Source organism: Thamnophis elegans, chromosome 3 (assembly GCF_009769535.1).
Source record: "Thamnophis elegans isolate rThaEle1 chromosome 3, rThaEle1.pri, whole genome shotgun sequence".
Taxonomy (NCBI): Eukaryota; Metazoa; Chordata; class Lepidosauria; order Squamata; family Colubridae; genus Thamnophis; species Thamnophis elegans.
The window spans coordinates 118,149,020-118,163,499 of NC_045543.1; the positions used below are offsets into that span (position 1 = coordinate 118,149,020).

The window sequence follows — 14,480 nt, forward strand, 5'->3', positions numbered from 1 at the left end:
CTGAAAAGAAACAGACATGCGTGGTGGTAAGAAGCCCATAGGCCCAAGTTAAACGCCTTTTTTAAACGTCTCTCTAGTAGGCCTGCCTCCGGCTCTCTTTAGTGACGTTTTTCGCGTCTTCTCCGTCTCCAGGGGGGCCTCCGCTGTAGGTTCCCTAGTGGAGTCCACTTTCTCTCGGGCGTTCTCCTTCCTCGTCCAAGATGGCAACGCTAAGTGTAAACAAAATCGGGTCTGGCGCTGGGATGGATGCCGGGAACAGGCACAGCCGGAATCCGGCGGGGCCTGTTGTGAAGGTGAGGACAGTGAACCTGAGAGGGCGGGTCCTTGGTTTTGCCTTCTGCAGGGATCGAGCGAGGGAAAACCGAGAGGATCCGTCCTTTTACCCCGCTGGCGCTTCTCTTTCTCTCTCTTTCTTAGTAGCATCCCTCGAGAATCACTGGAATTTCTCTGGCTAGATTCTCGCAGGCGGTGTTGAAGCAAAAGAGGGTAGTTGTAATGCCCCGCCTTGTCTATGCCATCAACTCAGATGCATTCCCTTTCTTTCTCCCATCTTGATAAAACGAGTGCGTGAAAGTAATAGAATCCCACACGCATATTTTTTTATATTTATATTTTCTTCATATGTCTATGGAGATTCTCAACCATCCAGATCATGGTTGTCTCAAAGGTGCTTTTTTTTTCAAAATAACAGGACTATTTTTTTTCCTTAAAGAAGACATGTTGCTTCTCATCCAAGAAGCTTCCTCAGTTCTTCATATTTTCTTCATAGATTGAATAAGGAAAAAGGATGAGTATTCTTGCCGCTAGGGATGAGATCCTCTCCTTTCAGGATGATATATTGGATACAATTTAAATGAGTGAAACACTTCAGGAAAATGTAGTTGATGGAGACAGTAATACAATCAGCCCTTTTCAGATTGAATTATTCTTGGCATGTAATTCTTGAAAAAGTCTTTCCCCTCACAAATGTAAATATAGTGTCAAGTAATTGGAACTATGAATATATGAAGAGAGGAAATCTCCTTAGTAAATTGAGATTTTTCTCTTTATACAATAGCAGTAATTAAAACCTAGATATTATTCCACTCCAGAAGGCAGTAGATTTATCTCTGTCTTTTTAAAAAAGAGGTCTCTTAGGATGTTCTTTTGGGTTAAAGGAAAAGTGAACTGAGACTAGTAATTGCCCATCCTATATAACTCTCTTAGCTGGGAGTAAGTCCCATGTAAAATTGCCTCTGAAAAGACATGGATTCTCAGTGTAAGGTTATTGAGAAAACATTTGAATCAAATCTGCTGATCAAGGCACTATCTGATGTACTCTAGGACGTGAGGTGTAAACTATCACGCAGACTGATTGGTGTACAGAATAAATGTTGCAGGTTGAGAATGAATTATATCTTCTAAATAAACTAAGGAAATTGGTGATGTCTTCATTTTCCACTCTTAATTGCATCAGTTTAAGCCACATAGATAGCCTTAATCATTCAAAATTGAACTTTTTTTCTTTTCATTTAATTATGTCCAATTCTCTTCTGTTAATTATAGGTTTTGGAATGTGGAGTCTGTGAAGATGTATTTTCATTGCAAGGAGACAAAGTTCCCAGACTTCTTTTATGTGGTCATACTGTCTGTCATGACTGTCTTACTCGACTTCCTCTCCATGGTAGAGCAGTTCGGTGTCCTTTTGATCGACAAGTTACTGAACTAGGTATGGTATTTTTAAACCTTGATACATGGTTAAGATTTTGCTGTTCAGTAAGTGGAAGAGTAAGTTGAACTCAACTATTTTATTCAGATTATATATATTCATGTATATATGTGTATGTATATATTAGCCATAAAAGCCAGCTGTTGATCCAAGTACCTGTGAAATCAATTGTAAGATGAGGACTACCTGTATTGCATATGCTAAACTGAGTTAATAAAAATCCAAGGAACTTCATTTTTTGCCTCAGAATGAATCAAAGTTTTAGTAAGAATCCCAAGATGCTAAATTTCTACCTTTTTTACCCAAATAGGTGATTCTGGTGTATGGGGATTGAAAAAAAACTTTGCTTTGTTGGAACTCCTGGAGCGATTGCAGAATGGATTAGGTGGTCCGTGTGGAACAATTGAAGAAACTATTGGCCTATCCGGAGAGGTAATAATAATTCATTTTATTTATTTGATTGTCACATTCACATTCAACCATTTTTGCTTCTAATTTCATTTCCAGAATGATTTGAAAATACTTCAAAGCACCTTTGAATAGGATTGAAACAAGTGGCTCTCCACATGTTCCTTAGTTATTACTCTAGCAGCCCTACCCAGCGCCACCAGTGGCCAGAAATTCTGAGAATTGTAGTTCAGCAAAATTTGGACAATCACAAGTTCGTTACCCTGTTTTAATTGGATAAATGGCTTTTAAGCCACATTTTCTAAAGGCAATCCTGTCCATTTTTTAAAAAAATTTATATCAGGTGCTCTACTCCAGGGATCCCTAATCCCTGGGGTTGGGGATTGGTATCGGGCTGCGGCATGCCAGAAATTGGGCCGTGCAAACAAGTGAAGCCCCATCCCCGGGATGCAGGCAGCACATGTAACCACGCCCCCTCCAGTCTGCAGAAAAAGCTCTCTCCATGGAGAGAGCTTTCCCTGGTGCCCAAAAAGTTGAGGGCCACTGCTTTACTCTTATTTGGTTGTTAGAACAGCTAGATTGGTGAGAATAAAGGACAGGATTTTTTTTAGTAATGGCCTCTCAGTTTCTTTCTCTCTGCATCTCTCTACATAATCTGGTATAGATCTTTAAGAAAGTTTTTGAATTTTTTTTAACCTAGACTGGCTTAACTATATTTGTAGGAGTTTGTCTCAAAAAATGAAAGATATAAATATTTCGATTATTTACTTTTTTAAAAAAAAGCTGTTCTTTTCTTTATTTTTAGTGCATTATCCGATGTGATGAAGATGATACTCATCTGGCTTCTGTGTACTGCACTGTTTGTGCTACTCACCTGTGTACAGACTGTTCCCACCTTACACATTCTACAAAGACACTAGCAAAACACAGACGTGTGCCCCTTGCTGATAAGCCACATGAAAAGACGATGTGTTCTCAGCACCAAGTGCATGCCATTGAATTTGTATGTTTGGAAGAAGGTTGTCAGGCCAGTCCTCTTATGTGTTGTGTTTGCAAAGAATACGGAAAACACCAGGGTCATAAAGTAGGTTTCATTCTTTATTTCCATCTGTGTTAATAGCAATAGCACTTAGACTTATAAACCACTTCACAGTGCTTTAAGCAGTTTTCAGAGTCAGCATATTGTCCCCAACAATCTGGGTCCTCATTTTACCGACCTCAGAAGGATGGAAGACTGAGTCAACCTTGAGCCCATGAGAATCTAACTGCTGAACTGCTTGTAGCCGGCAGACAGCAAAAGTAGCCTGCAGTACTGCACTCTAACCACTGGGCCACCATGGCTCTTAATACATGACTGACTGAGTAGGTAATATGTATATGCATTCCAGTAACATCACTTTAAAATTGCTTGTCTGCAGTAATATGGTAGGATGTCTATGCATGAGTGTTTTTAATTTTATTGGAAATGCTGTTTGTATACAGTGCTTATCTTGTTACTCTCTGTAATATTTTAGAATCAACCAATCTGAATAAAATAGTCTTTTTAAAAGCTTCAATCAAAATCAAAACTTTTAGAAAAGTAGATTTATTCTTTAAATTTACCATCTCCCTTTTTATTATTATGAAAGAGACTTTCTGTCTGTTGATAGGATCACACTCCAAAAACTTAATAAAATGGGACCAAATTTGGTGTGCATTTTTCCAATGCAGTCATTCAGGAAACCCAGTTGGGTGGCAGCTTGAAATGTCTCTGACTGTTCCATTCTAAGCCCTCTCTCTCTCTTTGTCCTTCATGATCTAAAGTGGACCATATGCAGCTCCTCCTGTGCTTCACAGTGTGTCCATATATCCCAAAACGTAGCTACAACCCAAGGGAAGAACAAAAACACTCAAATACAGAATATCACTAAACAAAATATACAGACTCCTGATGCTGTCAAAGCTAATTCTGTTAAAGAATTTGGAAAATATGCTTTCCCATATCTGTTGCATTCTATGTTTTTGTAAGCAGAATGTCCAACATTCTGTTTCCAATTGATAATGGATGACAAATGGAATGCAGATCAGAAGAAGTTCAGGAAAGGATGTTCATTGCTTTGTTTGTTTGTTTTTCCTTTAGCACAGTATTTTGGAACCAGAAGCAAATCAGATCCGCGCTTCCATTTTAGATATGGCTCATTGTATAAGAACTTTCACAGAAGAAATCTCAGATTATTCTCGGAAACTAGATGGAATTGTACAACAAATAGAGGGAGGAGAACAGCTCTTCGAAGATGGTATAGGAATGACCCATACAGAACATGTAAGCAATTTTGTAGTTTCTTCAATTTATGCATAATCTTTATTATAAATTCATTTCCTAATTTTAAATTACTTTTGGAAGTACTTTTGCCACATGCTACAGTAGTTACATGATTTATGAACTTTTTTGTGCCCCCTCCCAGTAAATAAATTTAGCACCAACTATGGCAGACACCCAAAAAGTTGATAAAGTTCTTACAGGAACTTTTATCTGTAGGATAAAACAGATGTCAAGAGCATTAAGGAGCTAATTGATTATGGAAAATTTGAAAACATAATGAAAAAACACTTGGAAAGCAGAGAACTCCTTTAAAACTAGGGCAAAGGCACATTCAATGGGATTTTCATTCATTTCTTTAAACAAACTTAAAAAAAACCATTTTGTGCAAATTAATGGGAGAAAACTAATTTTTTGGTTTTTTTTATTTCACTCTGTGCTCTAATATTTCAGCATTTTTAACATTGGAGATATACATTGTGAAATCTGAAAGCATGCATTTTGATTTTTTTATACATTAATACTAAAAACCTGCTGCTCTTAGTCTTTTATTCTTCCCTCCAAATAATTCATGATTGTCACATATTAAAAATGAATACCCTCTGTAGCAAGTGATACTGTATCTGGTTGAGCATACACTAGAGAGAAATACCATTCATGACAAAAAACTGCTTTAGTATAATTGTAATGCCCCTGCAGCCTCTTTGTTTGATTTTATAATCTCACTTCAGATTCCAGGCACTGCAGAGAATGCTCGGTCATGTATCAGAGCCTATTTTTCTGACCTTCACGAGACTCTTTGCCGCCAAGAAGAAATGGCACTTAGTGTGGTAGATGCACATGTGCGAGAGAAATTGATCTGGCTTAGGCAACAGCAAGAAGATATGACTATCCTGTTATCACAAGTTTCAACTGCATGTCTTCACTGTGAAAAGACTTTACAACAGGTAGGGAATCAATACTATAACCAAAATCAATATTGGGACAGAGGTGTGTGTGTGTGTGTATGTATGTGTGTGTGTATGTATGTATGTATGTATGTATGTATGTATGTATGTATGTATGTATGTATCTAGCTATCTAGCTATATCTTGTAATGCCAATTCTCATAACTATTGGACAAATTACATTCATTTTGTTACAGATTCTGTTACTGAATTATAACTTGGCTTTACTGAAAATACTGATTTCATAAATAGCAGTGGGCCAAAAAAATAACAAAAATGCCAAAGGAACCAAAAATGTCATAAGTAATTGGTTGAGGTCAAATTCAAATTAAACCTTGAGTTTTATTTATGGTTTATTTTTTATTAAAATGTTTGAGACCCCACTTCTGAAAAGTGATATAAATATCTAAGAAAATATATTAGAGCTGACTTCGAGGTATAAGCTTAGGCATCTGTAGTACATTACAGTGATGTTGGATGCAAATACATAGGTTGTGGTATTTGTGTGATGACCTCATTACACACATTATGCCATTTGCCTCTTTATGGATTCCCATGGGTGAAAGTGTTTATGAAGGATATTAAACTTGATTACTAAAGCATGTAATTATTCAATAAAATTTAAATACCATTGTGTCCAAAAATATATAAAAGAAGTAAACTAAAATTGACTGGCTTGATCTTCTGGTTAACCTTTTAGAAATTAATTTAAAAACATTTTGAGTATTGATGAGCAATTTGGTTGTATTCTTTCAACTGAATAAAATATAACTTGTTTTCTTGTTTCTAGTAGAGTGCTGCTCTGATCTTTAAGAGAAAAGTTTTTATGAACAATATACTGTCTTTGTAGTTTTTTATATTAATGTATTATGAAATAGTAGTATTTATTTCTGTTGCAAAATAATTTTAATCTAAATCTGCTACGTTGAAGTTCCATTTTTTAATGTGCTTTTCTTAACCAGTTTTGGAGTGGCATACAGATCTTTTTTTACTTTGTACAGTAATCTAATCCATCAGAAAAATGTATATTATACAACAGCATTAAACAATCAAATATAATCTCAAAATTAATAAATATAGTTGTGAGTTATATAACTTTGGTGATATATGGAAAGAAGGGAGGAAGAACTACATATATTATAAGAAAAACAATTTCAAAAATTTAGTGTTGCTTGAAAGTCTTTTTTGATAAAGTGGCCACGAAGAAAAGTCTGATTCAGATGTTGACAAATAATGCATATCAGTAATCTGTTGCTGCAAATCATGACATATCTCTCCTTCTATGTAGTATAGGTTCCATGTTATATTAAGCCATAAAATTAAATGTTTGGGGAGGGATTGTATGTTCAGAGATGGGCAATATTTCCACAATTGAGAGTCTGCCTTCCAAAGGCCACCTGATCACCTGTTGATTGTGATTCATATCTCATGATCACAACAGGAGATTACTGCAATGCTCTTTTTAAGGAACATTTGAATAACTATTCTGAAACTGCAGTCAATGCAAAGTGCAGCAGCCGGCACAAGTCGGTGCAGCCATTTAATACTTTTAATACTAATTGTGACTGCTGCATAGATCTGTGATAGGTTTATAGGAAGAATTCAAAGTGGCCTTTCAAGGACTATGTGGTTTGGTTTCCAGTTGTTTATCTCTCTCAAGAAACCTGATTTGTTTTATACACATCTTGGCTCTTAAGATGCTTAGTTACCAGAATGTGGGAAGTAAGACTAGTAAGGGCCCAAAAGACATGTTTTTCTGTGGAGGTATCTTGTGCGATACCATCCCACCAGAGATTTGATCAGCATTTAACTTGGAATTTTTATGTAAAGCTATGAAGTCAGAATTCTTTTGTAGGACTTTTGAAATGTAATTGTGGTTGTTATTAAGTCAGCTAGGTTGCATTTTTATTGCTGTTCCTGTTGGTTGAGGTTTTTTTTTACTGATTAATATCCTAATTTGTAGTTTTATTGAATATATCATTTAATTGTATTGTATACCACCTGTTCTAATTATTTTTTCCTTCTCCTTCACCATCATCTCCTTACCAGAATGAGCAAAAATGAGTTTTCCACTTATTTTAGGTAGGGTTGTGATAGGAATGCAACTGAAATTCAACCATTCTATTGCCAAATGTTGGCAAAATGATTTGAGGGCCTGTGGGCCAAAAATAGGTACTGTGCAAGGGCTGTGAATTCCCCCATCTTGGAGCAATTTTCCATTCTGTTATATGTTGAGAATGCTAATATTTAGATGATTCTGTGCTTATTACACTAAATTTAGCTTTCCTTTTTAGGATGACTGTAGAGTTGTTTTGGCTAAACAAGAGATTACAAGGCTTTTAGAAACATTGCAGAAACAACAACAACAGTTTACAGAACTTGCAGACCACATTCAACTTGATGCTAGCATTCCAGTTACTTTTACAAAGGTATAGTTCTTTTAATCTCTAGGTTAAAGATTCAGAACATGAGTTTGTATTCTTCGCCTACTAACAACTTAGGCAACTTTGAAATAGTCTGCTGTATGGTACAAGAATCTATTTGGGATAAGATGAAAACTACAATTAAAAGGTTAATTTGGTTCATGATCTGTAGCTAAAAGTGGAACCTGGAACGTTGAGTTCCATTCATTCCTTCTGTTTATGTTCTATACCAGATGGAACAAAGAATGTATTGACTATTGCCCTCCATGAGCCAAGTAGTTCTCAAGCTGTATTTGGTTGAACTGCTATCTGCTAATGAAAAACTGCACAGCTTTTCATTTGTATAGGCCTGACAGTGGGTATATTCATGAACTTCAATAGGCATTGATCTATCTATTTAAACTATTGCCAGGAAAGCAAAACATTAGTTTGATTTCCAGTGTTGTAATATATCCAATATGGAATTGTCAACATTAATCACCTTTTACAAATCATCTTTGTAACATCATATGTTACAAATTCAAGATAGATGGCCTTTTGGATGAAAAACTTGGTAGTAGTAGCTGGATAATTCTTCAGGACAGCACTGAAGGAAAAGGCAATTGTAGTCAAAATCATACACATAAATGCCCAGTTACTTCTCCCTTGTTATAGGTGCATGCAAAATTTCACACTTGAGTAGGTTTTAAGAAAGTTGCACTCTATCCTACCGGTATGTCCAAATATGGGAGGAAGGTCACTACTTCCATTTACAACCCCCGGTATGCCCAAATATGGGAGGAAGATCACTACTTCCATTCTCTGTCTTTCAGCTTGTCACAAGAGACCATCCAGGCAGAAAAATGGTCTCTTGTGACGAGCCGAAGGACAGAGAATGGAAGTAGTGATCTTCCTCCCATATTTGGGCATACCGGAGATTGTAAAAGCCCTTTCACCCTGGCTTGGCTGATAACGGATCAGAGCCTGTGGCCTAATGGCTAAGACGTCTGCCTAATATGTAATATAGCCCAGGTTCAAATCCCAGTAAGGGTATGGCTAGCTGATGAGAGCTAAATAGCTTGAAATAGATCTATACTAGTCTCCCTTTATTTATTTATCAGCACAAATACAACTATATCTCTATCTATCTATCTATCTATCTATCTATCTATCTATCTATATCTATCTATCTATCTATCTATCTATCTATCTATCTATCTATCTATCTATCTATCTATCTATGCATATTCACTCCATCACTACCACGGTTGTGTTTCAGCCTCCTTTCCCTCTCTAACGAAGATGATTAGTGCAGTTATTTTAAAATTTGTTCCTGTCTACCACAGTATGGGCACCACATTTCAGTGTATTTCCAAAACTTCAGATTTGTAAAATAATGGTCAATGTTGTTTATGAAACATCAAGTTGTTAAGGCCTGAGGATATTGACAAGATAAATTATTTTCTCAATCCTCAATTCCTGATTTCTATAACAAAAGGGATAAGATATTTGGCTGGCATGTAAGAATGCCTTTGAATGTTAGCTTCAAAAATGAGCAATCCTCTTTTTTTCTCTAATACAGGACAACAGAGTACACATTGGACCAAAAATGGAGATTAGAGTGGTGACCCTTGGATTAGATGGAGCAGGCAAAACTACTATTTTATTTAAACTAAAACAAGATGAGTTCATGCAACCCATTCCAACTATAGGTAAGTAACAGAGATTTTAAAAATTGTGACTTTCTTGAATATGTTTTGTTAGGAATGTATAATTAAAGTTCTTTCACTCCCTTAGGTTTTAATGTTGAGACAGTAGAATATAAAAACCTGAAATTTACTATTTGGGATGTAGGTGGCAAACACAAACTGAGGCCTTTATGGAAACATTATTACCTCAATACACAAGGTAAGAATACAATACTTTGTGACTTAATTACTCAAAATTTTATCTCTCATCCAAAGGTTTTGGTAGTCCCATTGAAATTCATTTAACTTCAAAGTATAAATATTTAAAATGTAGATAATGTTTATATTTATTTGTTTATGATTTCTGGGGATTTGCAAAAGTTTAAATGATAATGGGATTGTTGTTTAATTAATTTTTAAAAATTAAATCCCACATATCCTTGACAGAAATCTCTGCAACTCACAGCAAATAACAGTAAAAGCATTTCTCTGAAAAGTAGAAACATAAAAGACAATTCAGCAACAAGAACAAAAATTAAGAAAGATGATACACTAAAGACACTAAAAACTCTTCAGAAGGAAGGGTTTTCACTTACTTTTCAGGGAGGAAGTAAGAGAGACTTTCATTTGTTGGCAAAGTGATTTGATTTCATAAAGTTGGAGAACCTACATGCAATCACTTAAAGACTTTTTTCTAAAGTCCAGACCCTAATAATTTAGGACATACCAGAGGGGCCTCCAAAGATTCTTCTCATGGTTGAACTGCAGAGCTTCCTGTCTCTACTATTGCCACACACATAGTGGAACAGGAAAATATAGATATTTTCACTGATTTTATTTCCTCCTCTTCTTAGTGCTATCTTATTTGGAGCAAATTTTGTTAGATTGGATAAGCAGGCCATTAAAACCACTTCCTTGCATTCCAGTTGCTGGTTCTCCAATTAATAAAGTTTAAAGTTAAAGTAAAGCCAAGGTGGCGCAGTGGTTAAATGCAGCACTGCAGGCTACTGCTAGATCAGCAGTTCAGCGGTTCAAATCCCACCGGCTCAGGGTTGACTCAGCTTCCATCCTTCCGAGGTGGGTAAAATGAGGACCCAGATTGTTGGGGGCAATATGCTGACTCTCTGTAAACCGCTTAGAGAGGGCTGAAAGCCCTATGAAGCGGTATATAAGTCTACTGCTATTACTTCTGCCTAACCCTGAAAGCTATTTTGCTCTTCAAAGATTTCTGGTGCTGCATAGGAGGCTGCATTTTTTTTGTGTGTAAATATATGAGTCTGCTTCAAGTAGATGGCAATTTGGACATTTGTACTAAGTCCTAGCTTTCAAATTGAATTTAAAATTTAATCCTCCTCCTGACCTAAAAAAAATAAAATGTTAGTAGGAAGAAACAAGTTCATAACATATATAATTGCATAATTGTTCTTTTCTGTAGCTGTGGTCTTTGTCATTGATAGCAGCCATAGAGACAGAGTCAGTGAGGCACACAGTGAACTTGCCAAACTATTAACAGAGAAGGAGCTGCGTGATGCTTTGTTACTGATCTTTGCCAACAAGCAGGTAATATAGCCCATTGTGTTTTTTTCTGTTTCATTTCCATTGTTTTCATTTTGGCAGTATAAAATAGGAGAAAACACAGAATAAATAAAAAACTGTTGTAATTTAAATGGCAATCCTTAAGAACACATCAATCAATCAAAATAAAAATAAATATTAGATTATTGCATTAAAAATAATAATCTTTTTTCCTATGTCCATTCACCCAATACCAAGTCAATCCTCCAAAATGCTCTTTGTGTTAACTTGTTACATTATCAATAAACCCCACTAAAGGCTGATATGAACCTGTTAGCCCGTAATTAGTTAAATTTTGCTTTCTAACACTAGGTATTTTTGGCCTACCCCTTTGTAGTTATGTGTCTGGTTTCTTGTGTTGAATTTATTTCTTCAACTTATTTCTTCAAATGGTTGGAACTTAAAGCAGGATCCTTAGTTGAAAGTTGATTGGAAAGATTCTTCCCTTAGGAAGAATCTTGATATATATATTACATAATTTGAATGCCGTTACAGAAACAATTTAAATGATATATGGTGTTGCTATCTCTCTTCCTAGATGTTGGATGAAGCATTTCTTACTATATGCAATGTGTAACAATATTTTTATAATAAAAGTTGTGATCTGTCTTTTCTCTTCCCCTCAGTGTCCTAAATGTGTTTCCCCACCCTATTGTGCTACATGTTCAAACTGTTTAAAACAAAACCCCACCCTATTCTTAAATGAGAACATTTACTTTTAAACTATTACCTCTCTTTACAGGATGTGCCAGGGGCACTGTCAGTAGAAGAAATCACAGAATTACTGAATCTCCACAAACTTTGCTGTGGTCGTAGCTGGTACATTCAAGGTTGTGATGCCCGAAGTGGCATGGGACTTTACGAAGGACTGGATTGGCTTTCAAGGCACCTGGTAGCTGCAGGTGTACTGGATGTGGCTTAAGAGAGCCAGTAAGCATAAAGATTAGTTGTTTATTTATGTGAATTGATATGATCAGATACGAACTTCATCTAAACCTGTTAATCCTTAAAAACATTTTGTTGGAATGCTAGACTGAAGCACAGTGTAGGTATAACTTGTGTAAATTACAGTAACCAAACAGAGTGATCTAATGTATTTGTGGGAAAGGTGCCTTAATTTCTTTTAAAGAAATTTGAACTGAGGATCTTCAGCCTTCCCTATTAAACATCCTTCTCTCAGGACTTAGCATCTATTTAATTCTACTTCTTTCAGTGATGGCCTTGCTGCATTCACTTGCTCTCGCAGACTTGGGTGCATGTATAACCATTATTTCACATTACCAACATAGTTTACTATATATTAAAGCGAAGCAAGAACTGATTGAACAAATGCTTGGTTTTGGTTAATAGCTCTTGCTCTTAAAATTCAAGCCCATATCTATACTAGTATACTAATAACAGTTTTCCACTTGTGCTATAGACTTACTATTGCTTACTATTGCTTTTATGTATTTCTTTTATTCTTAATTTGGATGCTGCTTTTGAGGAAACTCTTCTCTGATATTAAATAATTATACATTTTTGCACATATCATCTAGGTAAAATTTCCTATAAACATAGGATTTTTTTGGTCTGTATCTTGGAAAAACTGTTGTGCTGATCAAAGACTTATTACTGTTATTTTGCAAATGTGGCTTACAAAGTATATATTGAGGCTGCCTAAAATTGCATTAATACGACACACATGTTAATTTTTAGATACATTTAGAAATTTCTAATGTACAAATATTCCATCCATTCAGAGTTAAGAAAGGATTAAGTATAATATCTGACAGATTTGAAGTTACTCTGACCCGTTCATAAATATATTGTGTGCTTTAATTGCACATGATGATTTTTTAACTTGTTGAAATCATATAGCCTATTTAATTGTGGTTAATTTTTCTTGCACACATTACTTGTTACTGGTGTGCTTTCGATAAATTATGAGCAGCCTTGAAAATGCAGAAATAAATAACAGTAGTGAAATAGGACCTCCACTAATGTAGTTGAGATGAGAAGTTTAAAAATTAATAGTGCAGGTTGTAGCAAACATGGAAGATTCAACAAACCATTTGTTCAACTCTAGAAAGGGCAGGAAATTTTTGCCCAGAAAAAAATGCATTCTAATAAAAATGGAGAGGAAAATGAAGGCAGTCTCTTGAATATTAAAATGATAAGAGCAGCATTTCTCAACTTAATTATTTACAAAGATGTCAAAGTTACACATTCTCACTGTGAATTGTGGGAAATGTACCAGCCCATCCAAATAGTTTCAGCTTAGATAAAAAGTGTCCTGACTGTTTTATTTGCTTTTTCAATTTTATGTAGACTGCTTCTGCTACATGCCTTTCTTGTTTCTTTCTCTTTTCACATTATTTTTTACCAAAATTCTCTGTAGGGGTTGGGTTTTTACATCTTTGACAGATTGCTGTCTCTTAAATTTCTTGTAATAAAAATTCATGAAAAGCCCCTATCCACAGATTGTTTGTCTTCTACTATACTTATCTTAGTTGGGATGTTGTTGGGAGTAAAAACAGCACTGCCTTACAGAAAAGCTACCAGTTAGATATGTGGCAGATACGATTTCGAATTATGTAACAAATGTTTCAGAATTTACAACTACCAGTCTTTGCTTAAATTGGTACATGGAAATCAGACTTTCTTTAAAAGACACTGTGCCATTGTCTTAGCATCTTAGCATTTTTTTAGTTGAGATTGCATGTCAGAATCCCTTCTCATTTCCTTGTCATCTTAATGCTTATCAGAATTTGGGGATTGTTAGGCTTTACAGTTCATTCTAATCTGTTTAATATTTAATTATTCAAAATCTGTTTTATGAGGAGATGTTGGAAAGTTGAAGATCCTTTGGTTTTCATTCATATATGTGTGTGTGTGTGTGTGTGTGTGTGTATGAGTGTGTGTGTGTGTATGAGTGTGTATACACACATATGTGTATCTCATATATATATGAGACATGGAAACACACACACACACACTATATATATGTATGTATGTATGCATGCATACATACATACATACATACATACATACATACATACATACATACATATATATATATATATATATATATATATATATATGAGAGACATGGAAACACACTATCTCCCTAGTGCCACAGACTGCACATTTGTTTCTACTTTAATTTGAACTAAGATTTGCTTTTAGATTAATTTTTTTTACTATGATTCTATAAAGATAATCTTTCATTTTCCCTCTTGATATTAGTTGGCTTATTGATGGAGAAAGTTCTGTGAATTGGTAATTTTGATGTTTAATATTGTTTAATTCTTTGACTATGTTTTATCAAGTAATACACATTCTAAGGGTCATGCTTTACCATGGTTAATAATTTCATGCTAATACTTGAATTCATTCATTTTGACATGCACTAAATTTTAAGGTAAAGTTTGCTTGATAGAGTAACTTGAAAGAGAAGTTTATACATAAGTA

General features: G+C 35.2%; 1 protein-coding gene across 1 annotated transcript; it reads left to right on the plus strand.

Moving 5' to 3' along the window:
- The first annotated feature begins 93 nt into the window (after window positions 1-93).
- TRIM23 (tripartite motif containing 23) lies at window positions 94-13,533 on the plus strand. The gene is made up of 11 exons (XM_032214669.1): window positions 94-293; window positions 1,546-1,708; window positions 2,019-2,140; window positions 2,922-3,200; window positions 4,236-4,418; window positions 5,147-5,362; window positions 7,657-7,791; window positions 9,347-9,476; window positions 9,562-9,672; window positions 10,888-11,012; window positions 11,770-13,533. Exons 1-11 carry the CDS (start codon window positions 201-203, stop codon window positions 11,947-11,949), a joined length of 1,737 nt encoding a protein of 578 aa, XP_032070560.1. The 5' UTR covers window positions 94-200; the 3' UTR covers window positions 11,950-13,533.
- Window positions 13,534-14,480: the final 947 nt, after the last annotated feature.